The 24,223-nt window shown below is 63.2% G+C and overlaps 1 protein-coding gene and 1 long non-coding RNA gene across 3 annotated transcripts in view; one reads left to right on the top strand and one right to left on the bottom strand.

Annotated features, from left to right (window-relative positions):
• Window positions 1-1,509: 1,509 nt before the first annotated feature.
• Window positions 1,510-13,993, bottom strand: LOC102463491 (interferon regulatory factor 4-like). 2 transcript variants are annotated; one of them, XM_075900857.2, is made up of 8 exons: window positions 13,641-13,990; window positions 11,579-11,765; window positions 10,677-10,780; window positions 10,262-10,373; window positions 7,382-7,501; window positions 3,867-4,262; window positions 2,829-2,947; window positions 1,519-2,463 (listed from the first exon to the last, which is right to left on the bottom strand). In XM_075900857.2, the coding sequence occupies exons 1-8, from the start codon at window positions 13,812-13,814 to the stop codon at window positions 2,326-2,328; spliced, it is 1,350 nt and encodes a 449-aa protein (XP_075756972.2). In that variant the 5' UTR covers window positions 13,815-13,990; the 3' UTR covers window positions 1,519-2,325. The 2 variants fall into 2 exon arrangements, with proteins under 2 accessions (XP_075756973.2, XP_075756972.2); XM_075900858.2 differs by lacking the exon at window positions 7,382-7,501 and having other exon boundaries at window positions 1,510-2,463; window positions 13,641-13,993.
• Window positions 13,994-24,028: 10,035 nt separating this feature from the next.
• LOC112546924 (uncharacterized) overlaps window positions 24,029-24,223 on the top strand; it is a 12,164-nt gene continuing 11,969 nt past the window's right edge. The window contains exon 1 of the long non-coding RNA XR_012896460.2: window positions 24,029-24,223. This exon is cut by the window's right edge and continues 102 nt beyond it. This is a non-coding gene — a long non-coding RNA (uncharacterized LOC112546924).

Consider the following 24,223-nt stretch of genomic DNA (forward strand, 5'->3'; position numbering starts at 1 on the left):
GGTCTGCTTAGAGCTGCCTGCCCTGGCTCCAGAGGCAGCTCTTAAATGCAACAGTTCGAGGGCTCGCAGCTTTGCCTTTGGGACAGGGAGTTTGTTATGAGAAGAGGGAAGCGGGGGATGAAGGATAACAAAAGGCTGGTGGGCATGCCAGTCACCGAATGGTCCTTAGATCACCATGGAAACATTGCCGGGTACTTAAAAGCTAGGGGGTAGTGGGGGAGAGTAGCAGTGGGTGTTGTGCTGCTGGGATTTGCATTTGGACCAGTTCTGTTAAACTTACACATGTCCTTGAAAAGGGGGTAAATAGGGAGGTGGCAACATGTGCAGATGCTACAAAATTACTCGAAATAGTTAAGTCCAAAGCTGACTGGCCAGAGCTCCAACGGGATCTCACAAAACCAGGTGATCGGGCAACCCAAGTGCAGATGGAATTCAGTGCTGAGAAATGCAACGTCATGCACATGGAAAACTAGAATCCCACTATACATACAAAACAAGATGGGGTCTACGTTAGCTGTTACCACTCAAGACAGAGATCTTGAAGCCTTGTGGATAGCCCCCTGAAAACATCTGCTCTGTGTGCAACGACAGTCTAAAAACTAACCAACTACTGGGAATTATTAAGCAAGGAATAGAAAATAAGACAGAAATACCATGTGGGCTCTATATAAAGTCATCGTGGTGTGCCCACATCTTGGATACTGTGTGCAGATCTGGTCCTCCCATCGGAAAACAGGTCTATTGGATGCAGGAAAGGTACAGAAAGGGCAACAGAAGTTATTAAGGGTAAGAAACAGCTTCCATATGAGGAGAGATTAACAAGACGGGGACTTTTCAGTTTGGAAAAGAAATGACTAAAGGGTGGGGGATATGCTGCAGGTCTTGAAAAGCATGAACGGCATGGAAAAGTAGACTAAGGAAATGTTATTTACTCCTTCACTAACATAACACAAGACGCCGACCCAATTCAATAGATAGGCAGCAGATTTCAAACAAATTGGCTCCGTCTAGACTGGCATGATTTTGCAGAAATACTTTTAATGGAAACGTTTTTCCGTTAAAAGTATTTCCACAAAAGCGCGTCTAGATTGGCCCGGATGCTTTTGCGCAAAAGCATCCATGGCCAGTCTAGACGTGATTTTGCGCAAGAAAGCCCCGATCGCCATTTTAGCCAGTGGGGCTTTTTTGCGCCAAACAGTTCTTCCCTGTCTACACTGGCTCTCTTGCGCAAGTATTCTTGTGCAAGAGGGCTTTTTCCCGAGCAGGAGCGTGAAAGTATTTGCACAAGAAGCACGGATTTTGTACATTACAAAGTCAGTGCTCTTGCACAAATTCAAGCGGCCAGTGTAGACAGCTGGCAAGTTTTTGTGCAAAATCTTGCCAGTCTAGACACACCCATTATGTCTTCACTGTCAACCTGTGGAACTCTCTGCCAGGAGATGGTGGAAAGGCCGAAAGTGTAACAGGGTTCCAATAAGAACAAAATAAGTTCAAGGAGCTTAGGGCAGGGTGGGCAGGGGAATGGTGCCCCTAGCCTCTGTTTGTCAGATGTGAGGAATGGGCGACAGGGTATGGATCCTGTGATGATGCCTCTTCTGTTCATGCCTTTTGAAGCACCTGACAGTGGCCGCTGTGGGAAAACAGGACACTGGGCTAGATGGACCAATGGTTTGACCCAGTCTGGCCGGTCTGATCTTATACAGAGCCCAAATGTATCTGCCCCCTGCTATATCCCACCAGACCCCCCTCCCCTTCTGGAGCTGAGAGAGAGCCCACGAGTCCTGACAGTATCTCTCTGCAGTTAGTAAGAAAGTAAGGATAAATACGAACATTTTCAGGCTGTCCCTTAAGTGACTTGCCACAAGACGCCAAGAATGTTGATATTAGAGTCAAGTGGGTCTAATATTTATGTAAAGGTTCTTTATTTTATATAGGAGTTGGATACAGTGCTCCTGCCAGCTAACTGCTACGTTGTCTGCCAAAAACCTAGAGTTTTCCAGTGCTTTCGCAGCCCTAGAAAGACATGATCGGGGGGGCAGGGGGAGCGCTGTCCCTCCATTTGCTGTGACTTGTCCCCATGATCTCCCCCCATTTGCCGCTTGGCTTGTACTGAGCATGCTCAGTAACACTACAGAAGCTGCTGTCCTGGGTCCGACTCCTCCACGCTCTCACTCCCCCCCCCCCCAATAGGGCGTGCACAAGTCGCTCCTCCCCCACCAAAATCTGAACTGCCCCCCCCCGGCAGAGGCTGGGGGGGGGCACAATCTTTCCCGTGCAGCGCACGCTTGAGCACCCCCTGCTGGCGCCACCTTGCTCCGCCGGGTGTCAGGGCTGGCACAGCTGCTTCAGGAGGTGGGCGAAGTGGCTGGAGGTGTCGGTGGCTGTCCGCGGCTGGGAGGCGTCGCGCAGCGGCCGCATGCGCTGGGCGTGAAGGAAGAGCTCGCGGGCGAACACCGGCTCGACCTGCAAGGTAGCGGACGGCCCGGTCAATGCAGGCAAACAGCCCGCGCGTGGGCAGGGCCACCTCTGCCCAGCACCCCCCCCATCGCCGCCATCCCTCCCTGGCACCTGCCAGCCACATGTGGCAGCCTGGTGGCCCCAGAGCTGGCTGCCAATCAGGGAGTGGCTGGTGAGAGGTGCTCAGGGGAGAGGCTGAGAGGAGCTAGTGGTGGGCAGGGGGGTGGAGATCTGTGAGGGGCGGGGCAAAGGCGGGAAGAGTGGGGGTGGGGGCGGGGCCTCGGGGTGTTCACAGGGGCCATGTGACAGACCCAGGACAAACAGCTGGCCACGGCCAGCGGCGCCCCCACTGCCTGCCCCCCGATACTCACATGGGCCATGATGAGCTTCTGGAAGTTCTGGCTCGGGACGGGGGGGTACTCCTCTCCGAAGCACAGGTGGATCTGGTACTGGGGTGTGGGCTCCCCATGGCTCAGGTAGCTCCGGAGCTCTGAAACCCACAAGCATGCCAGCCGTGAGCTGGAGCGCCCCTCCCCAGCCTGACACGCGGCCGGGGGGCTGGACAGACCCGCCTCAGGGCCTGAAGGGGACACGACAGCCCTGAGGGAGGACCCGGGACACAGAGCATGTTCACGGAGCACGCAGGGACCTCGTGGGGAGGCCGGGCTCTCGCCAGCGGGAGGAGAAAGGGAGGGCGACAGCAGCAGGGGTGGGGCTCATGCTATTCCTCTCCCTGGGCAGTAGAGCCGGGGGCTCCGGACAGCTCCCAAATGGGGGGTCTCGGCTGGGTCTGTGGGTCTTACTGGTTGACACCGTCCCAAAGCTTTGAGCTCCCACGGCGACATGGCATCGCTACAGTGCTTGGCGGGCAGGGGTGCCGGCGGGGGGCGGTGGGAAGGGGGCAGCTGCCCTGGGGCCCGGTGATTCTGGAGGGCCTGAGGCTCCGGCTGCTGCTCTCGGTGCAGGGCCCTTTAAATCACCGCCGGAACTCTGTGCTCCGAGGGCAGCATGGTGCACTTGCTGCGGCCACGCCCCTTCTGGCTGAGGCCACGCCCCTTCTGGGAGTACAGAGCCGCCCCCCCTTTTGCCAAGGGGCCACTTAGAACTCCCCAGCCTCAGCACAGAGAGAGAACTCCTGCTCCTATAACACGAGGTGCTGGGGCCCAAGGGGAATCCCCGCTAGCAGTACGGGGCATAGGACACACGGCTTAGAAGGCACAGATGCTCTAGCCGGCTCACTCCCAGATTCGTCCCTGCCCCGTGACATAGACGCCCACGAGCGCCTCCCCGCCTCGCTCCCTGCGGCAAAGCGCACAGGCCCAGCGGCCAGGGCAGGACGAAGGGGGCGGCCTGCCCCACTGCTCCCCCACCCGGTGCCCAGCCTGCCCCAGCCTGGCGCGGCCACGTACGCTGCAGGAACTGCTGGCTGTCCAGGAGTTTGTAGGTTTTCTCCCGCTCCAGCTTGTTGGGCCGGTCGCGGTGAGGCGCCGTGGGCCCGTTCCAGTACACCCGGCCCTGGCACTGCCGCTTCATGAACACCCCTTCGGGGGCCACCCACAGCAGGACGCCCCGGTCCAGGTGGGGGAGGAGCCGTTCCAAGACGCCCGCCACGCCCGCCAGCCTGCCGTGGCCGCTCAGCGCCCGGGGGGAGGGGAACTGGATCTGCTCCATGGAGGACGGGCCGTAGAGCCGCTCGCTGTCCGCCGGCACCAGGCGGGAGGTGATGCGGCAGCCCTCGGCCGTGTGGGTGGTGAACTCCTTCACCAGCACGTCCCGGTAGTAGAGGCGGACGTGCAGCCAGCAGTCTGGGGAGTGGGGAGAGGGGTCAGGCAATGGATGGAAGTCGCAAGTACCCGGGTCCTGGGCCAGGCAAGGCGCTGAACGGGCCCCTCAGCCACCGCAGGCCCCAGGGCCCGCGCCTCAGCCCAGCCCCCTCCCATCAGCTCCCTCAGGAACTGCCTGGACACGGCTGGAAGGGGCTCCCTCCCCTGCCCCGGGCCACTCAGCAGCCAGCCTCCCCAGAGTCTTACAAGGGGCTGCCCGGAACCACAGAGCCCGGAAGCCGAGCGACCCCAGGATTGCCAGCTGCGGCTCGCTGGCGGCTCAGGGTTCGTGGGTCGGGGGAGGGGAAAATGAAGGGCAAACTGTGATGGAGTGGGTAGGCCATGCACCAGGGCTACGTCTACACTGGCATGATTTTCCGGAAATGCTTTTCACGGAAAAGTTTTCCGTGAAAAGCATTTTCGGAAAAGAGCGTCTAGATTGGCACTTTTTGTGGAAAAGCGCCCGTGCCGATCTAGAGGCACTTTTGCGCAAAAAAAGCCCCAATCGCCATTTTCGCCATCGGGGCTTTTTTGCGCAAAACAAATCTGAGCTGCCTACACTGGCCCTCTTGCGCAAAAGGGACTTTTCCCCGAACGGGAGCAGCACAGTATTCCCGCAAGAAGCACTGATTTCTTACATGAGATCGTCCGTGTTCTTGCGGAAATTCAAGTGGCCAGTGTAGACAGCTGGCTAGTTTTTCCAGAAAAGCGGCTGATTTTCCGGAAAAACTGGCCAGTCTAGACACAGCCCATGGCTATGTCTACACTGGTAGGTTCTTACGCCAGAAATATGCAAATGAGGCTAAGCGTGGAATATCACAAGCCTCATTTGCATACCTAATGAGCTGCCATTTTTGCGGAAGAGGCTCTTGCGCCAGAAGGAGCTGTCTACACTGCCCCTTCTTGCGCAAGAAAAACCCTCTTGCGCAATGGCGTTAATCCTGAAAATAATCAGCGTAGCGGCGTTGCGCAAGAGGGTTTTTCTTGCGCAAGAAGGGGCCGTGTAGACAGCTCCTTCTGGCGCAAGAGCCTCTTCCGCAAAAATGGCAGCTCATTAGGTATGCAAATGAGGCTCGGAGATATTCCACGCTTAGCCTCATTTGCATATTTCTGGCGCAAGAACCTGCCAGCATAGACATAGCCCATGGGTATCATCCACTGGTGGCTGTGTGTGGGCTGGGGTGACCCCTACTGGCCAATCCCTGTAGCACTGCCCAGCAGGACGGCTGCCTAAGAGCATGTAAAAGACCCAACCTGTTCGACTGGTTGACAACGGGGATGGAACAAAGGAAGGGAGGTTTCGGGGGAAGGGGCAGTTGCTGGCTGGGAAACATGAAGGAAACAGCCGAAGCTGAGGGCTAAGGATCTGGGGGGGCAATGGGCCCTCTAACCCAAGGGGGCTGAGGCATCCTGGCCCTGACTCCTGAAAACACATCACGTCTGGGCTGTGCTGTACCCTGGAGGAGCAATAGCCCCTCTGTGTTCTACTGGCTGGCGGAGTCTGTTCTTGCTGCTACGGGGGTGCAGGATCAGGGGGACCCCGACGGGCATCGCACAAACCCCTACTTCCCTCACTGCAAACATGTGACTGGAAAAACAACAAGGAACCCCGCGGCTCCTTAGAGACGAACTGATTTAGCAGGGCGTCTGCTTTCCCGGGTAAACCCACTTCATCAAATGAATCTGAGTGGAAGTGCCAGAGGCAGGGAAATATCTATCAGGGAGCCCCTGCCTTTGTAGTGAGACAGCCACGTTCGTGGACGTGGTCTCTGCCATCCTGGGCCAGCAAGGCCGCTCTGCCACGGATATTGGCCAAAGCGGACAGTCTCTGCGCCAAGGGATAAATGGACACAAATCGGAGATCAGGATCGGTAGCACACTCAGACCTGTCGGAGAACACGGTACCCTCCCTGGGATGTAAAAGTAGCCGTCCTACAAAAACCCTTCAAACCTGCATCGCAAAGAGATCCAGCAGAGCGACCATTCATTTGCAAATGCAATACGAGCCAACGAGGCCTGAACAAGGACTTCAAATGGTTCTCTCCCTACAAAGGCAATTTCCCCTCTCTTGGGCTACGTCTAGACTGGCATGATTTTCCGCAAATGCTTTTCACGGAAAAGTTTTTCTGTGAAAAGCATTTACGGAAAAGAGCGTCTAGATTGGCACGGATGCTTTTCTGCAAAAGCACTTTTTGCGGAAAAGCGTCTGTGCCAATCTAGACGCGGTTTTGCACAAGAAAGCCCCGATCGCCATTTTCACCATCAGGGCTTTTTTGCGCAAACCAGTTTTTAGCTGTCTACACTGGCCCTCTTGCGCAAAAACATTTCCGGAAAAGGGCTTTTGCCCAGACAGGAACGTCAAAGCATTTGCGCAAGAAGCACTGATTTCAGGCAGTGGAACGTCAGTGCTTTTGAGCAAAATCAAGCGGCCAGTGTAGACAGCTGGCAAGTTTTTGCGCTTTGCGGAAAAACTCGCCCGTCTAGACGCAGCCTTGGTGTTCACACCTCCCCATCAGCCGCTGGGAGTGAGCCACATCCACCCCAAATGAACTGGCCTCGGTAACACTGGTCCTACCCTTGAGAAGTAACTTTCCTCTTTTGTTTGACGAGTACACACGTAGATATATATAGATACCCTGCCTGCCTCTGGAACTTCCGCTCCAATGCATCTGATGAAGTGGGCTTTGCCCACGAAAGCTGATGCCCCGATAAATCTGTTAGTTCCGCAGGACTCCTCCTTGCTTTTGCAGACGGACCAACCTCTAAGACAAGAACTGAATGAGCCTCAGAAGGGCGGGGTCACCTGGGGTCACCCCTTGGTCCTGTGCCCGCGCCAGAGCCCTGTGACGTGCGGGTGCAGCTGTGCAGGACTAGGATCCCGCCGGCAGATCCCAGCAGAACCTCAGCTACCGGAAGGAGCCTCAGTTCCTAACAGCCTGGAGACCCCAAGCACCCGACTCCCAAGGGCGGGTGACATCCGGGCCTGGCGGAGGTCGACGCCCAAAGGCCTGATGGTTTCCATGGGGCCGGGAGCTCCCTCTCTGCCCCAGCCCCTCTGCAGCAGTGTGGGGGGATCCCGGCTGCCCCCTCCATTCCTCTACCTGAGTTGTTGATGTCTGCGGCGGGAACGCAGTTGGAGCCGGGTCTGGCCGGCTGTGGGCTGTGCAGGAAGCGAGCGTGGCTTGGGCCCCAGCCACAGAAAACCCCTTTCACCTGGTAGCCTGGGAACACAGCAGAACAGAGCTTGTGACGTTCGCCCTAGGCTGTCCCTGCCCAGGGTGTGACGTAGTGGGGGTACCTGGCTGGTTTCTATGCTGCTGGCTCTGGGGTAACCCCACTGGCTGCCGTGGGTACCACAACCCAGCAAAACAGGATGAGTCACTATGCAAACCAGTATGGCCAGACACCCCCCATGGAGAGGAACAAAGGAAGGTGGATGCTGCCCTGGCTGGGGGGGCAGGGCTGGAAGAGAGTTGGTTAGTTGCTGGCTGTCTGGGAGCATGGAGGAGAGCCTAGGGAAAGGGGCTGGAGTTTAGGGGCCCAGTCTCCCCCATCTCAAGGGGGCCTGAGGCATCCTAGCCCAGTTCTGTGACCAGATTCCATCTGTGCTGTGCTGTATCCTGGAGAGGCAATAAACTTCCTCTATTCCACCGGCTGGTGCAGTCAGTTCGTGCCATTACAGGGGTGCAGGAGACGGGGGACCCCAACACGTCGTCACACAGGGTTACCCAGCAAGCGCGGTAGCCATGGGTCTCAGCTAGGGCTGCGTGTACCTCTGGTGCCCAGCGCTCTTCCGGGGGGCCCTCAGCTCCGCTAGACCAGTGTTCCCCAACCCGGGAGGGCAGTGGGCCAGGCTTGGAGACAGTGAACAAGCCACGACCTGGGCCTCTCGCCACGGAGCAGCCCTGAGGCTGTTACATGCGTCAGCCATGGGGGTGGGGCCGGCTTCTAACTAGAACATAAGAGCAGCCTCATTGGGTCAGACCAAAGGCCCATCCAGCCCAGTGTCCTGTCGGCCAACAGTGGCCAATGCCAGGGCCCCAGAAGGAGGGAACAGAACGGGATCTTCACGTGACCCCTCCCGTCGCCCATTTCCAGCCTCTGACAAACAGAGGCTGGGGACACCATCCCTACCCATCCTGGCTAAGAAGTATTGATGGACCCATCCTCCATGAACGTATCTAGCTCTTTTTTGAGCCCTGTTAAAGTCCTGGTCTTCACCACATCCTCTGGCGAGGAGTTCCACAGGTCGACTGTGCAGTGTGTGACGAAAAACATCCTTTTGTTTGTTTTAAACCTGCTGCTTATTTGTTTCATTGGGTGACCCCTAGTTCTTATAAACTTAAAAACCAACAAATAGTATGATCGTACTTTAAAGACGAACAAAACACGTAGGAGGCATCATGAGCCAGTCACCTGAAGAAGTGGGCTGTGCCCACAAAAGCTCATGATCCCCTCCACATGTTTTGTTAGTCTTTAAAGTGCTACCAGACCATTTGCTTTTTAAGTGTATCCTGTTACAGACTAACACGGCTACCCTCTGAAGCTTTTGAACACTCTAGTTCTTGTGTTATGGGACCAAGTCAATAACTTTTCCTTAGTCACTTTTTCCACACCAGTCATGATTTTATAGACCTTGTCCTGTCCCCGAGTCTCGTCTTTTCCAAGTGGAACAGTCCCCGTCTTTTTAATCTCTCTTCATATGGGACCCGTTCCAAACCCCTCGGCTGTGTCTAGACTGGCAAGTTTTTCCGCAAAGCACTGCTTTTGCGGAAAAACTTGCCAGCTGTCTACACCGGCTGCTTGAATTTCCGTAAGAACGCTGCCGATCTCATGTAAGAAATCAGTGCTTCTTGCAGAAATACTATGCTGCTCCCGTTCGGGCTAAAGTGCTTTTGCGCAAAAGGGCCAGTGTAGACAGCTCCGATTTGTTTTGCGCAAAAAAGTCCCGATCACGAAAATGGCGATTGGGGCTTTTTTGTGCAAAACCGCGTCTAGATTGGCACGGACGCCAAGCTATCAAATGAGGCCCCATCTCGAGAGCTACACAGATGTGTGCCTGCTCCAAGGGCTTTTGTTTTACACCGAGACGGTGCCAGTGAGAAAGGCAGCACTTTTCCCGGGCCAGCGCGGCCGCGGCCCCTTTGTATTCATATGTCTCCTTTCCCAGACCCCCGCCAAGATGCACTGAGTTCCGTGATCCAAGGGACCCCCGAGCGCTTGGTGTAGCCAACACCCCAGCTGGAAGAGTTACCCCAGATGGGCAGAGCCATGGTCCTTCCAGATCCAACGTGGAGCGGTATTTGGATCCCAGCTTTGTCTGTGCCCACGTCTCCCAGGGTATGTCTACACTACAGAGTTTGTTTCGGAAAACCAGCCATTTTCCCGAAAAAACTTCACTTACGTCCACACTGCAATCGCGTTCTTTTGAGAAAAAAAATGGAAAGAACAGAGGGGTTTTCCCAGCATTGGTAACCCTCTTTCTACGAGGAAGAAGCCTTTTTCTGAAAGAGCTCTTTCAGAGAAAGGCATGTGTGGATGGGCTGGGGGGGAGTTCTTTTGCGGAAAGAGGAAAGAGGATGGCCACTGGGCCCATAGGAATCACCGCTCACATGCGAGAGAGCCTCCGGGCAGGGTGGCTTTCCAAAAAGCAGGTGGCTTTTTTGATGCGCTTGGCGGTGTGCACGCTGTCTTCCGGAAGAAGTTTTTTTAGAAGGTCTCTTCCGGAAAAGCTTCTTCCGAAAGAAGCCCGCAGTCTAGATGCAGCCCCAGGGACTCCGAGAAAGAGGAGGGGATTCCTGGGGGAGTTTGGTCCAGCCCCTCCTGTAAGGCTCCGGACCATCCCTGGCTGGAAGCAGCGGGGGAGGGGTGGGAAAATGAAATGGGTGAAACGAGCCTTCAAGACATTAAAAATCACGTCTCTAGCGACTCTCTCGTGGCCTCCAATAAGGGGCTGGGAATGGACACGCCCCCTTCCTTACCCTGCTCTGCCGGATGGCTTGGCGAGTGAGAGACCAGAGGGCCTGGAGAAGTCTGGCTGGTGTCCCTCAGTTCCTTCTTCCCATCCTGCCCCGGCCCCGAGGACACGCCAGCCTGGGAGGGTGAGAACAGAGCCCATGAGAACGGGATGCAGGGCGGAGCGGAGCAACGACCTGGGAACCGGGTCCCTGCGTTCCATTCCAGGCTCTCTGGACAAATTGCTTCCCGCGTGCCTCAGTTTCCCAGATGGAAAACGAGGTCAGTCAAAGCAGCCCCGCAAGGCAGCGCCTGCTAGACGTTGGCGAAGCTCTTGGAGAGCCTCGGGCTACAAAGGAGGGAGCAAGGAAAGGAGCCGGAGACGCTGCAAAATGCCAGGCCAGCGCTCTCGGGGGCAGGCAACAGGAGGAAGACACCCACCTTGTCTGGCCTGCAGTTAACCCGCATCTCGGGGTTCCTGGGGGCCGGGGGCTGGCTCGACGGCTGCTCTTCGGGGGGCGGGGACTCCACGCTGCCGTCCGTCTCTGCAGCGAGAACACAGGGCCTGTGACTCACCCGAGAGCTGGTGTCCTAGGCTATTGCTGCCCCGGATCGTCCACCTTCCCTGTGCTGCCCACCCTCTCCGTGATGGGGGCGTGGCCTAGGCAGAAGGGGCGTGGCTGGGGGCGTGGCTGGGGGCTCTCCTCCCCTAGCTCTTCCTTCACCAGACCCCCATGCTCTCTGGCCTCCCAGAAGAGCAGGGCTTCGTGCCCCTCCTTTCGCTGCACATTGGGGTGCCAGTTTCGAAAGGACACGAAAACCCCACACTTCCGCTGGGCCCACCCCCCGCGGCGGAGCCCCCAAAAGCTGGGCGGGGCCGTTTCCTGCAGGGGGTGGGAATTCTGAGCTCCCGGCCGTGCGTCCCCTCGTAGCCTGGACACGCTCCGCCTGCCCGAGCCAGCGCCGGAGCGCGGAGCCACCGGCCAGCAGTGCTGCCCAATCAGGGCACATTTCCTCTGCCAGCACCCTGCCATGGACACCGCTGGGTGCCAGCCTGGCACCGCCCTGCCCGCTCCCCGTGGCACGGGGCGAACAATCGGGAAATGTCTATTTGGCGTTTCCCGTCCCCGTCCCGCAGGCCCCGCCCTGGCTGCTCTTGGCAAAGGGAACGATCGTGGGATTGACGGTCCCCAGGGCAGGCCGGGTGCTGGCCGAGGAGGGTGACGGGAACAGCGCAGGGGAGCGGGAGTCTGGGCTGAGCCACGTCTGGGCAGCAGGGGGGCCAGGAAGCGCCTCCCGCCAGGGAACGGGGGTTGGAAGAGGTGACTCCCCCCAGGCCGCACCGTGCTCCCGGGCGCCGTCCGACAGGATCTGGTACACTTTGTAGGGCTCAGAGATGTCCAGCTGGCTCCTCTCGGGGACCTCCTGGAAGTCGGTGCTTTTGTTCAAGGCGCAGCGGAGGCGGGTTTTCCAGGTGGAGGGGTCGGCCTTCGTCCCTTCCCGGTACTTCCCCTTGTAGACTGCCCAGGCCTGCGACGGCAAGGAAACGGGCAAGGGCTGTTCCCCCCAGCCCTTTGGGGAGGGCAGGTCCCAGCTGAGCATCCGCAGGCATCAGCCTCCAGCAGCCTAGGAGGGAAGGGGGGCGCTGGAGGCAGCGATGGGGTGCTGGAGACAGGGAAAGGGCAAGTAGAGGTAGAGGTGGAGAGGCTCTGGAAGCAGGGAAGTGGGCGCAGGAGGCAGGGAAGGGGAGCTGGAGGCAGAAGTGGGAGCATAGGAGGCAGAAGTGAGGGCGCTGGAGGCAGGGAAGGGGGTGCTGGAGGCAGAGGTGAGAGGCGCTGGAGGCAGGGAAGGGAGTCCTGGAGGCAGAGGTGCAGGTGCTGGAGGCAGGGATGGGAGCGCTGGAGGCAGAGATGTGGGTGCTGGAGGCAGGGAAGGGGGTGCTGGAGGCAGAAATGGGGAGATGGTGGCAGGGAAGGGGGTGCTGGAGGCGAGGTGCGGGCACTGGAGGCAGGGAAGGGAGCGCTGGAGGCAGGAGAGGGGGCGCTGGAGGCAGGGAAGGGGACGCTGGAGGCAGAGGTGTGTGCGCTGGAGGCAGGGAAGGGGACGCTGGAGGCAGAGGTGCAGGCGCTGGAGGCAGGGAAGAGGGCGCTGGAGGCAGAGGTGCGGGCGCTGGAGGCAGGGAAGGGGGCGCTGGAGGCAGAGGTGCGGGCGCTGGAGGCAGGGAAGGGGGCGCTGGAGGCAGAGGTGCGGGAGCTGGCGGCAGGGAAGGGGGCACTGGAGGCAGAGGTGAGAGATGCTGGAGGCAGGGAAGGGAGTGCTGGAGGCAGAGGTGAGGGGCACTGGAGGCAGAGGTGAGGGGCACTGGAGGCAGGGAAGGGGCTGCTGGAGGCAGAGATACGGGCGCTGGAGTCAGGTAAGGGGGTGCTGAAGGCAGAAATGGGGAGATGGTGGCAGGGAAGGGGGCGCTGGAGGCGAGGTGCGGGCGCTGGAGGCAGGGAAGGGGGCACTGGAGGCAGGGAAGGGGGCGCTGGAGGTGAGGTGCGGGCGCTGGAGGCAGGGAAGGGGGCGCTGGAGGCAGGGGTGCGGGCACTGGAGGCAGGGAAGGGGGCGCAGGAGGCAGAGTTGCGGACGCTGGAGGCAGGGAAGGGGGCGCTGGAGGCAGGGAAGGGGGCGCTGGAGGCGAGGTGTGGGCGCTGAAGGCAGGGAAGGGGGCGCAGGAGGCAGGGAAGGGGGCGCTGGAGGCGAGGTGCGGGCGCTGGAGGCAGGGAAGGGGGCGCAGGAGGCAGGGAAGGGGGCGCTGGAGGCGAGGTGCGGGCGCTGGAGGCAGGGAAGGGGGCGCAGGAGGCAGGGAAGGGGGCGCTGGAGGCGAGGTGCGGGCGCTGGAGGCAGGGAAGGGGCGCTGGAGGCAGAGGTGCGGGCGCTGGAGGCAGGGAAGGGGGCGCTGGAGGCAGGGAAGGGGGCGCTAGAGGCGGGGTGCGGGCGCTGGAGGCAGGGAAGGGGGCGCTGGAGGCAGGGAAGGGGGCGCTAGAGGCGAGGTGCGGGCGCTGGAGGCAGGGAAGGGGGCGCAGGAGGCAGGGAAGGGGGCGCTGGAGGCGGGGTGCGGGCGCTGGAGGCAGGGAAGGGGGCGCTGGAGGCGGGGTGCGGGCGCAGGAGGCAGGGAAGGGGGCGCTGGAGGCGGGGTGCGGGCGCTGGAGGCAGGGAAGGGGGCGCTGGAGGCGGGGTGCGGGCGCTGGAGGCAGGGAAGGGGGCGCTGGAGGCGGGGTGCGGGCGCTGGAGGCAGGGAAGGGGGCGATGGCGCGAAGGGCGGGTGGGCGCCGCCAGTCCCGGGCCCGGGTCACCCCCGCCCCGGGGCCGGCGCAGGCCCCGCTCCCTCCCGCCGCGCCGCGCCGCGCCAGGCCGCCCCACCTTGAAGAGCGCCGCGTCCTGCTGCTGCCGATAGTCCTGCTTGGCCGCGTGTTTCCAGGGGATGCGGAACAGGGTCCGCTCGCGGTTCTCCCAGCGCAGCCCCGGGTAGCGGCCGCTGTCGATCTGGGCCAGGAGCCATTCCCGGAGCCGCAGGTGGCCCCCGCCCTCCGCCATGCGCCCCCCGCGCCCTCCGCCGCTAGCTGCGGGGCCCTGCGCCTCTGCGCGCCCGCCTGCTGCTCGGCTCCCTGGACCCTGCCCTGGCCCGCGGGCGCGGAGGAGAGCGGAGCCGGGAGGGCGCAGGTGTCCCCGGAGCGGCGCTGGAGCGGGCAGGGCGAAAGCGAAAGAGCCGCTGGAGCGATTTCACTTTCTCTTTCCTGCCGCGGGCCCTTTCGGTTCTGAGGGGGGGACTGAGAGGGCTGGGGCTGGCCCAGGGACTAAGGGCCAAGGCACATGGGCCCCCCTTCCCGGGCCCATGGAGCAAGGAGCCACCTCGGAGAGATGCGCAAGGACCCGTCTCCAGGGGTGGCTCTGGGGTTATTCCCCCCCCTCCCCCCCCCACTCCCCGGTGACATGGGTGGCTGGGACCAGCCAGGGCCGGTTAGTCCCCCGCTCGGACAGCTGGGTCCATCCCCGTGTGGCGGGGTCCCCGGCAAATCTCTGCGGCTGGTGCTGATCCCCGCAGCGTGGCGCAGGCCAGGCGGTTGGGGGCGCGGGTGTGACACAGCCGGGCCCGGCCTTGCAGGGACGGTCACAGCCTGGGACAGCGGGTGGGGACGAGCCCCTTCTAAAGCCCCCTGGCGCTGGGCCGGCTCCCTCGCAACGTGGAGGCCCGCGAGCGGGGGCCGTTCAGAACAGGCGGGAGGCTAGTGCATGGCTACCACGTGGCAACCGCTTGTTTCCTGGCTCCAGGGTGCCCTGTATTTCCCACAGCTCCTTGCTGTGCCTGGAAGCCAGAGCAGCCGGGTGATTGGTCTTCTCCGGGGCCCAACCCACTGGCAGTTTTGTTCCTTCCCTGCCCAAAGAGAACCAGCTGTTTCTGGCCTGTCAGTCACCAGCCACTTACTCCCCATGGGACTGCTCCCCAGCGACGGGGCTGGACAACCGGGGCGAAGGTCAGAGAATCCCAGAATCTCAGGAGTCACCAGGTCCGGCCCCCGGCCCAAGGCAGGACCAACCCAACTCAATCAGCCCAGCCAGGGCTTGGTCAAGCTGGGATCTAAAAACCTCCAGGGATGGAGATTCCACCCCCTCCCTCGGGAACCCAGCCCAGCGCTTCCCCATCCTCCTAGGGAAATCGTTTGTCCTGATCTCCAACCTAGACCTCCCCCTCGTTAGGCCTGTGACTAACGAGTTGGTGGTGGAAACACGCTCAGGAGTTGCAAGGCGACTCGCGCTGGCGTATGGCGTTGGCTGTGTCTTCACTGTGCAAAGCAGAGCACGGCACAGCCAGGGCGCGCTGTCGTGGATCCCCATGGAGCCAGTGTGACACAGCCGTGCCCGGGGGGAAAGGTCACGCCTGGCGCTGGCTTAGCTCTGGGCGATCCTGGTGGGGGAGCCTGCACACGGCTCGTTTGCCCCCCCCTTTCAAAGCTGAGTTGCTGCTTTCACCCGCGCTAGCTCAGCTGACCCAAGATAAAAGGCACCTTTCCAGCAGCGCAGAGGAGCCTTCTGTCTAGTCCCTACTAGGGATTCGCTACCCGCAGTCGGCTATCGGGAGGGACAAACACCCTGATTCTGCAGGAAAGCAAAGCTGTTTGGAATGGGGCTCTGGGCAGCGCCCTCCTTTGGCTAACACTGGCCAACACGTGGCAAGCAAAGCAGGGGCCTCTCTTCTGTGTGCTGCCAACTGGGGGGCCACGCTTTTGGCCAAAAATGGAACCCATGTTTGTAGCCACATTTTTATGAAACGCGTGTTAAGAAAATGTGGTGCCCAAACGCCTGCGTTTTAAGAAGAAACGGAGGCTTCCGGGATAGGCAGGACACGGCTAACAATTGTGGAAGTGATTCTGAGAAAAATGTGACAAGTGGCATTTTTCCGCCAAAAAGGTTTAAAGCAAAGTATTTTAGCCAGGTCTAGGCTTAGTTTCCTGGGCTGCTATGGGGCCTAGGGTTACCAGACCATCGGCTTTTCCTGGACATGTTCTCCCTTTCGGTCCTTAAATCTCCATCCGGCCGGGTTTTTAAATATCCAAACCTGTCTGGGATGCGCCCAACTCATTCTTTTACAAACAAACGTAGCTCTGTTTATATAGCGCTCCGGAGCAGCCCGCCAGCCCCGCCCGAGGGGAGCGTGGAGCCCTGCCTGGCCCCGAGCCACGTTCTTGGGGCTGCAGCCGCAGCTGGGAGATCCCAGCTCCTCTGCGTGCTCAGGCGTACCCCAGGGTGCTCATTTGCATACCCACGATGCACTGCACACGGTGACGTGAATCCCTAGCCCGTGAGCTGGGTTTGCTCCCGACTTCTGGTTCTGCTGCTAAAACGCAGGCTTCCAGCGCGCCCGGGCACCGGGCTGTGGGGGAGGGGGCTGGGTTGTTGGCTGGCGTGAGTCCTCTTTTTTGAAAGTTCAAACACGGTAACCCTATTGGTGCCCCCTCGTGCCAGGGGGCGGGTGATTCCAATGCGAGCGATAAACCTGTGTCCCGATGTTGAGTGCGGCGCTTTTCCCGGGGCAGCCACTGATCCACCCCCTCGGTGGCCTCAGGCCGAGCTGGGCTGGGGTCTGGCCATTGGGGGCATTTGTAGGGCTTGTGTTCCTGGAGCAGGTCTTGTTTGACAGCTCGCATGCAAACCTCTGCTCTTCTCCATGCCCCGTCCTGGCCCCGCCTCCCTCCAGGCCTGGGCTGGGGGTAGGGAGCTGAGTGGTGCCCAAAGGTGCTGGATTAGCAGCAGGGAGCAGAGTGGAGCCAGAGCAAGAACAGCTCCCCTTGCTGCCGCCCGGCTGGGGTCTCTCAACTCCGGTCCACAGGAGTGTGTCTGGGGACCTCACGGCCTCGTCGTTCTTCTTACTTTCCAGCCCATTTGCTCCTTGAGCAGCCCCATCACCGTAAGAACGGCCAGACTGGGTCAGACCCTAGGTCCAGGCAGCCCAGGGTCCTGTCTGCCAGCAGCAGCCAATGCCAGGGGCCCCAGAAGGCATGAACAGAACAGGGAATCATCCAGTGATCCCTCTCCTGTCGCCCATTCCCAGCCCCTGACCAACAGGCTAGGGACACCATCCCTGCCCATCCTGCCTCAGAGCCACTCAAGTCCAGGTCTTCACAACATCCTCTGGCGAGGAGTTCCACAGGTTGACGGTGCGCTCCGTGAAAAAAAACCTTCCTTTGGTTTGCTTGAAACCTGCTCCCTGTTAACCCACAGAACCACTAATGCTGGTTCCGATGGGGGCCCAGGTGGGCTGCACACGTTGACATTGGCCCTGTAGAAACCACCCGAGTCATGGGGCACAGCCCCGTAGCGGTGCACTGACCCCATGCTGGAGTAAGAGGTTAACTCCCAGCAGGGCCTGGCCTGGAACCTGTCACCTGTCCTTTGGCAGAGGACGCGTTTGGCTGGCGGGCCTGTCACCAGGAACCGGGTGGAAGTGGGGCCGTGGTTGCTCAGAGGGGAAGGGGATTGGACTCTTCTCCCCCTTGCTCCCAACCTGGGGCAGAACCAAGCAGGGGGACCCGGCATGTCCCAGGCCTGGCCTCTCCCTGGAGAGGCTCCATCTCGGGGCTGTTGGTTGGGAAGGCTGGCAGGGGCCTTCCGGGGTAGTCACGGCCTGTGGAAGCTGGGGGTGTCATTCTCCCTGGGGGGGCTTGCTCACCGGGGAGTCAGCAGCTGCTGATCCAGGAAGCCCGGCCCAGCCCTGCATGAGGCACATCTCAGTCACCCGCGGCGGCGAGGCCAAAGGGTCCGTGCCCCGCGGGGCGGTGCCCCCACTCATCTCGGCCTGCTCTGGGCCTGGCGAGAGGCTTTCCAGTTCTGAGTAAGAGAAAGGAGCCTGAGGGGGCAGGTGCGGCCCTGAAACCCGGCCAGCTCACTGCACTGGAAAGCCCTGAAATCAATAGGCCCCGGCATGCCCTGGCCGACAGTTACTAGATGGCTTCAAAAAAATACCGGACACACTTGATCTCAGATCAGAGCGGGGGGGGGGGCCAGCCCGGAGGGGAGCAGGGCGGGCCAGGGCAGATTGGGGGGGGGAACCAGCTGGGAGGGGAGCGGGCGGGCCAGGGGAGATTGGGGGGGGAGCAGCCGGGAGGGGAGCGTGGCTGGCCGGGAGGGGGTTGGGTAGAGTGGGGCTGGCTTGGGGACATAGGAGGGAGAGAACCAGCCAGTGGGAAGCAGGGCTGGTTGGGAGGAACAGGGCTGGCCAGGGGAGAAGGGGGGGAACCGGCTGGCAGGAAGCAGGGCTGGCCAGGAGGGGTTCGGGAGGAGCGGGGCTGGCCGGGGAGAAGGGGGGGAACCGGCTGGCAGGAAGCAGGGCTGGCCGGGAGGGGGTCAGGAGGAGTGGGGCTGGCCAGGGAAGAAGGGGGGGAACCGGCTGGCAGGAAGCAGGGCTGGCCGGGAGGGGGTCGGGAGGAGCGGGGCTGGCCGGGGAGAAGGGGGGGAACCAGCTGGCAGGAAGCAGGGCTGGCCAGGAGGGGTTCGGGAGGAGCGGGGCTGGCCAGGGGAGAAGGGGGGAACCGGCTGGCAGGAAGCAGGGCTGGCCAGGAGGGGGTCGGGAGGAGCGGGGCTGGCCGGGGAGAAGGGGGAGAACCGGCTGGCAGGAAGCAGGGCTAGCCAGGAGGGGTTCGGGAGGAGCGGGGCTGGCCGGGGAGAAGGGGGAGAACCGGCTGGCAGGAAGCAGGGCTGGCCAGGAGGGGGTCGGGAGGAGCGGGGCTGGCCGGGGAGAAGGGGGAGAACCGGCTGGCAGGAAGCAGGGCTGGCCAGGAGGGGTTTGGGAGGAGCGGGGCTGGCCAGGGGAGAAGGGGGGAACCGGCTGGCAGGAAGCAGGGCTGGCCAGGAGGGGGTCGGGAGGAGCGGGGCTGGCCGGGGAGAAGGGGGAGAACCGGCTGGCAGGAAGCAGGGCTAGCCAGGAGGGGTTCGGGAGGAGTGGGGCTGGCCGGGGAGAAGGGGGGGAACCGGCTGGCAGGAAGCAGGGCTGGCCAGGAGGGGTTCGGGAGGAGTGGGGCTGGCCGGGGAGAAGGGGGAGAACCGGCTGGCAGGAAGCAGGGCTGGCCGGGAGGGGGTCGGGAGGAGCGGGGCTGGCCGGGGAGAAGGGGGAGAACCGGCTGGCAGGAAGCAGGGCTGGCCAGGAGGGGGTCGGGAGGAGCGGGGCTGGCCGGGGAGAAGGGGGAGAACCGGCTGGCAAGAAGCAGGGCTGGCCGGGAGGGGTTCGGGAGGAGCGGGGCTGGCATCTGGCCTGGCATCTCTGCGCCTTGTGTGTCTGGCCAGCAAGCTGCCCGGGGCGATGGTTTGGTTTTGTGCTGGTGTGACCCGCCCACAGACCACTTCCAGCGAGAGGGAAGACCCAGGGAGCTCTACAGCCCCAGGTGCGAGCCCGCTGGCTTTCCCCGCGATGTGCCCAGCACACCTCGCCCACCGGGCACTGCACTGCGGGCAGGGCCGGACTCAAGGCACCACGGCACTCGGCTGCCACGGAGGCCACGCTGGGAGGCAGGCGTCCCCTCGCCCGGCCAAGCTGTCGCTCGCAGGGCTTGGTTTCGAAGCGGTTGGTGGGGGAAGTCAGGCCGCACAGGAAGTCTCTCTTGCTGCCGCACTCCCTGCGGAGGGGAATTCCACCAGGCTGGCGTCTTGTGACGCAGAAGCAATCGCACTTTGACTCAGGGCCCTCGCCGGGGCCCAGCTAGTTCCCGGAAAGGCAGGACCACGCCGGGGGAGGTGCCGGCGAGCTGCCTGGCCGAGGGGGGCTTTTGGCTCCCGCGTGGTCCCCCCCGACCCCGGCACATTCCCTGCTCCCTCGGGGCGATGCCGAGCCCGTCACTCCATCGAACAGGCGCCCGCGATGGCGTCTCTCCTCCCTCGGGACACGGGCTGTGGAGACCCCCCGGCATTAGGCCAGTAGACGCCACAGACCAACCCAGGCGCCAGAGCCGTCCCCTCCATACGAGGAATCAGGGCGATGCCCCAGGCCCTGTGGCTTTGGGGGCCCCGGGATGGCTGCCCTGACCGTCCTATGGATGGGAGGAACCAGGGGGCTACAGGGGCCTGGCACAGCAGAGAGAGCAGGGCGAGAGGTGCCACTCAGCACGTTCCTGCAGCTCATGGAGAAGTGAGGTGGGGTGGGGTGGAAAGGTGGCAGGGCACAGCAGGGCGGGGAGAGAGGGTGGGGCAGAAGGGCGGCACAGCAGGGTGGGGTGGCGGGGCGGGGTGGGAGTGTGGCAGGTCACAGCAGGATGGAAGGGTGGCACATCAGGGCGGGAGGATGGCAGAGCACAGCAGGGCGGGAGGGTGGCAGGGCACAGCGGGGCAGGGCGGTGGGGCAGGGCAGGAGGGTGGCAGGGCACAGCGGGGCAGGGCAGCGGGGCAGGGCGGGAGGGTGGCAGGGCACAGCGGGGCAGGGCGGTGGGGCAGGGCGGGAGGGTGGCAGGGCACAGCAGGGCGGGAGGGTGGCAGGGCACAGCGGGGCAGGGCAGCGGGGCAGGGTGGGAGGGTGGCAGGTCACAGCGGGGCAGGGCGGTGGGGCAGGGCGGGAGGGTGGCAGGGCACAGCAGGGCGGGAGGGTGGCAGGGCACAGCGGGGCAGGGCAGCGGGGCAGGGTGGGAGGGTGGCAGGTCACAGCGGGGCAGGGCGGTGGGGCAGGGCGGGAGGGTGGCAGGGCACAGCGGGGCAGGGCAGCGGGGCAGGGTGGGAGGGTGGCAGGGCACAGCGGGGCAGGGCAGTGGGGCAGGGCGGGAGGGTGGCAGGTCACAGCGGGGCAGGGCGGTGGGGCAGGGCGGGAGGGTGGCAGGGCACAGCGGGGCAGGGCAGCGGGGCATGGCGGGAGGGTGGCAGGTCACAGCGGGGCAGGGCGGGAGGGTGGCAGGGCACAGCGGGGCAGGGCGGTGGGGCAGGGTGGGAGGGTGGCAGGGCACAGCAGGGCGGGAGGGTGGCAGGGCACAGCGGGGCAGGGCAGCGGGGCAGGGTGGGAGGGTGGCAGGTCACAGCGGGGCAGGGCGGTGGGGCAGGGCGGGAGGGTGGCAGGGCACAGCGGGGCAGGGCAGCGGGGCAGGGTGGGAGGGTGGCAGGTCACAGCGGGGCAGGGCGGTGGGGCAGGGCGGGAGGGTGGCAGGGCACAGCGGGGCAGGGCAGCGGGGCAGGGTGGGAGGGTGGCAGGGCACAGCGGGGCAGGGCAGCGGGGCAGGGTGGGAGGGTGGCAGGTCACAGCGGGGCAGGGCGGTGGGGCAGGGCGGGAGGGTGGCAGGGCACAGCGGGGCAGGGCGGTGGGGCAGGGCGGGAGGGTGGCAGGTCACAGCGGGGCAGGGCAGCGGGGCAGGGTGGGAGGGTGGCAGGTCACAGCGGGGCAGGGCGGTGGGGCAGGGCGGGAGGGTGGCAGGGCACAGCGGGGCAGGGCAGCGGGGCAGGGTGGGAGGGTGGCAGGTCACAGCGGGGCAGGGCGGTGGGGCAGGGCGGGAGGGTGGCAGGGCACAGCGGGGCAGGGCAGCGGGGCAGGGTGGGAGGGTGGCAGGGCACAGCGGGGCAGGGCAGCGGGGCAGGGTGGGAGGGTGGCAGGTCACAGCGGGGCAGGGCGGTGGGGCAGGGCGGGAGGGTGGCAGGGCACAGCGGGGCAGGGCGGTGGGGCAGGGCGGGAGGGTGGCAGGTCACAGCGGGGCAGGGCAGCGGGGCAGGGTGGGAGGGTGGCAGGGCACAGCGGGGCAGGGCGGTGGGGCAGGGCGGGAGGGTGGCAGGGCACAGCGGGGCAGGGCGGTGGGGCAGGGCGGGAGGGTGGCAGGGCACAGCGGGGCAGGGCGGTGGGGCAGGGCGGGAGGGTGGCAGGTCACAGCGGGGCAGGGCAGCGGGGCAGGGTGGGAGGGTGGCAGGGCACAGCGGGGCAGGGCGGTGGGGCAGGGCGGGAGGGTGGCAGGTCACAGCGGGGCAGGGCGGTGGGGCAGGGCGGGAGGGTGGCAGGGCACAGCGGGGCAGGGCGGTGGGGCAGGGTGGGAGGGTGGCAGGGCACAGCGGGGCAGGGCAGCGGGGCAGGGTGGGAGGGTGGCAGGTCACAGCGGGGCAGGGCGGTGGGGCAGGGCGGGAGGGTGGCAGGGCACAGCGGGGCAGGGCGGTGGGGCAGGGCGGGAGGGTGGCAGGTCACAGCGGGGCAGGGCAGCGGGGCAGGGTGGGAGGGTGGCAGGGCACAGCGGGGCAGGGCGGTGGGGCAGGGCGGGAGGGTGGCAGGGCACAGCGGGGCAGGGCGGTGGGGCAGGGCGGGAGGGTGGCAGGGCACAGCGGGGCAGGGCGGTGGGGCAGGGCGGGAGGGTGGCAGGTCACAGCGGGGCAGGGCAGCGGGGCAGGGTGGGAGGGTGGCAGGGCACAGCGGGGCAGGGCGGTGGGGCAGGGCGGGAGGGTGGCAGGTCACAGCGGGGCGGGATGGAGCAGGGTGCTGGGCTGCTTTGGTTCTCCTTGCCCGGGTGGTGAGTGGGGGGGGCTGCTGCCACCCCGCCAGGCACTTGTAATCCCCTGGAGACCCGTTGCTCGGGGGAGGGAGCAAGGGGGACGCGGGGGCGCGGCTGCAGGGAGGCGAGCGCTTGGCCCCTCCTCGCGGTGGGGGAGGGAGGCTGCCCAGCTGCCCTTGCGCTTTGTGGGCTGCTGCAGAGGGGGAGTTAACTATTAACCCAGGGACCCGCCCTCCCGCCCTGCCACGGACAGAGCCCCCTGCTGTGCACCCAGGCTGGGCTCCAGGGACCCGCCCTCCCGCCCTGCCACGGACAGAGCCCCCCTGCTGTGCACCCAGGCTGGGCTCCAGGGCCCAGGTGGCTGCTGTCTGCCCAATGGCCACCTGCGTGTGGCACTTGTGCATGCAAACGAGGAGACTGCCCATGCAAATCTATCTGCATATGCAAATGCACTAGGCAGAGGCCCCTCAGTCTGAAAATCAGGGCCTGAGACTTTCCCCGGGCCCATAAAGGAAGGCCCTACCCTCCTCTCCGCGTCTGAGCACGGCCGCTGAGCCCCCGAATCCCAGGGGCCGAGCAGACACCGGTGGGCAGCAGCCTGCTCATTTCAGTGCAGCTCAGGAAAGCGGGGGACATGGCGGGCAGTCGGGTTGCCAACCCTGCCGGGTGCGCCTGCCCTGGCCCTGTGCCCCTCCCCGCGGTCCCAAGGCTAGGGGGCTCAGGGGTGTCTGTGCACCACCCCTACCCCTGTCTCAAGCGATGACTCCACGGTGCCCATTGGCCAGGAACTGGGAGCTGCAGGCAGGGGCAGAGCAAGGAGCCCCCGGCCGCCCAGCCTAGGGCCCCCAGGGATGTGTTGGCTGCTTCCAGGAGCAGCACGGGGCCAGGGCAGGCTGGAGCCCCACCTTAGCTGTGCTGCACTGCTGTCCGGGGTTTAGAGTCACCTGAAGTAAGGCCAGAGCCTGCACCCCAACCCCTCCTGCACCCGGACTCCGTCCCCCAGCCCTGAGCCCCCCCCAGCACCCCCCCCCCCACCCAACCTCCCTCCCAGGGCCTGCCCCCCTCACCCTCTCCTGCAGCCCAACCAGTGTAACCAGCTTCCATGATCATTAGTGTTTTCCTTAAAGCGCCAGCTCCTGGAGTCACGTGGCCTGTGGGGCCCTCAGCCTTCATTCTTACAGAAAAGGTGCGTGTGTTGTCCTGGCGGCTGTGGAGAAAGCGTCCAACAGTGACCCCGGGGCGTCCTACAGGCAGGGTTCCCTGTACGCTGGGCACTTGGGCAGACATTCAGGAGAGATTCCAGTGCCACCCAGCGGATTAGCAGAGCACCACAGCTGGGTTTTGTTTCTACTGGTGGTGCACATTTGCACATGCCTCAGTGTGCATCAAATTATTCCACACATGGATCGAAATGATTAGGGGGAAGCCTTTAGCTCAAAAAGCAGGAGGCAGATGAGAACCCCACATCGGGTATTTTTATACAATCCCACTTTCTAATGCCAGTCTCATGATTTTTGGTGAGTGCCTGCTGGGTTTGGAACCCTGGAAGTCCCATGGCCTGTCCCCTAGAGAAGGTTGGACTTTTAATTTCCAAATTTCATGTCGGGGCCCTGAATGACTCTCCCCCACACCCTCTGCCAGAAATAATAACAGGGGGCGCACACCACGTTGCTTGCCGGGGAATCTGGCGTGAGCCGCATACCACCTCAGGGCGGGGGTGAGGGGGGAGTCTCTCGAGAGACAATCTATGAACTCTGGGTGATGCTACGTGTAGTCCCCTTACTAAAGGTGCCTTTGACTTTTTCTGGGAGGATCCTACGTGCTGCAATCTAGCCCTAGAGACTACAACTCCCATGAGCCCTTGAGGAAACCAGGAAGAGAGGGCTTGTCTGGGAATGTTGAGTCTGGGGCTCTCCATTTTGGGAGAGGAGAGCCAGACTGCTGTGGAAGAGCCTTCTATCCAGCCCAGGAGCTGTTGTGTTGCGGCTACAGCTTGGGAATGAAAGTCTGCCA

Source organism: Pelodiscus sinensis, chromosome 17, assembly GCF_052426305.1.
Source record: "Pelodiscus sinensis isolate ZL-2025 chromosome 17, ASM5242630v1, whole genome shotgun sequence".
Classification (NCBI taxonomy): Eukaryota; Metazoa; Chordata; order Testudines; family Trionychidae; genus Pelodiscus; species Pelodiscus sinensis.

Coding starts and splice junctions, on each gene's coding strand:
- LOC102463491 (XM_075900857.2), bottom strand. CDS start 13,814: ATGGCGGAGGGCGGGGGCCACCTGCGGCTCCGGGAATGGCTCCTGGCC. Junction 7,502..10,261: donor AAGCCATCCGGCAGAGCAGG/GTAAGGAAGGGG, acceptor CTGTGTTCCCAG/GCTACCAGGTGAAAGGGGTT. Junction 4,263..7,381: donor CGCAGACATCAACAACTCAG/GTAGAGGAATGG, acceptor CCCACTCCCCAG/ACTGCTGGCTGCACGTCCGC.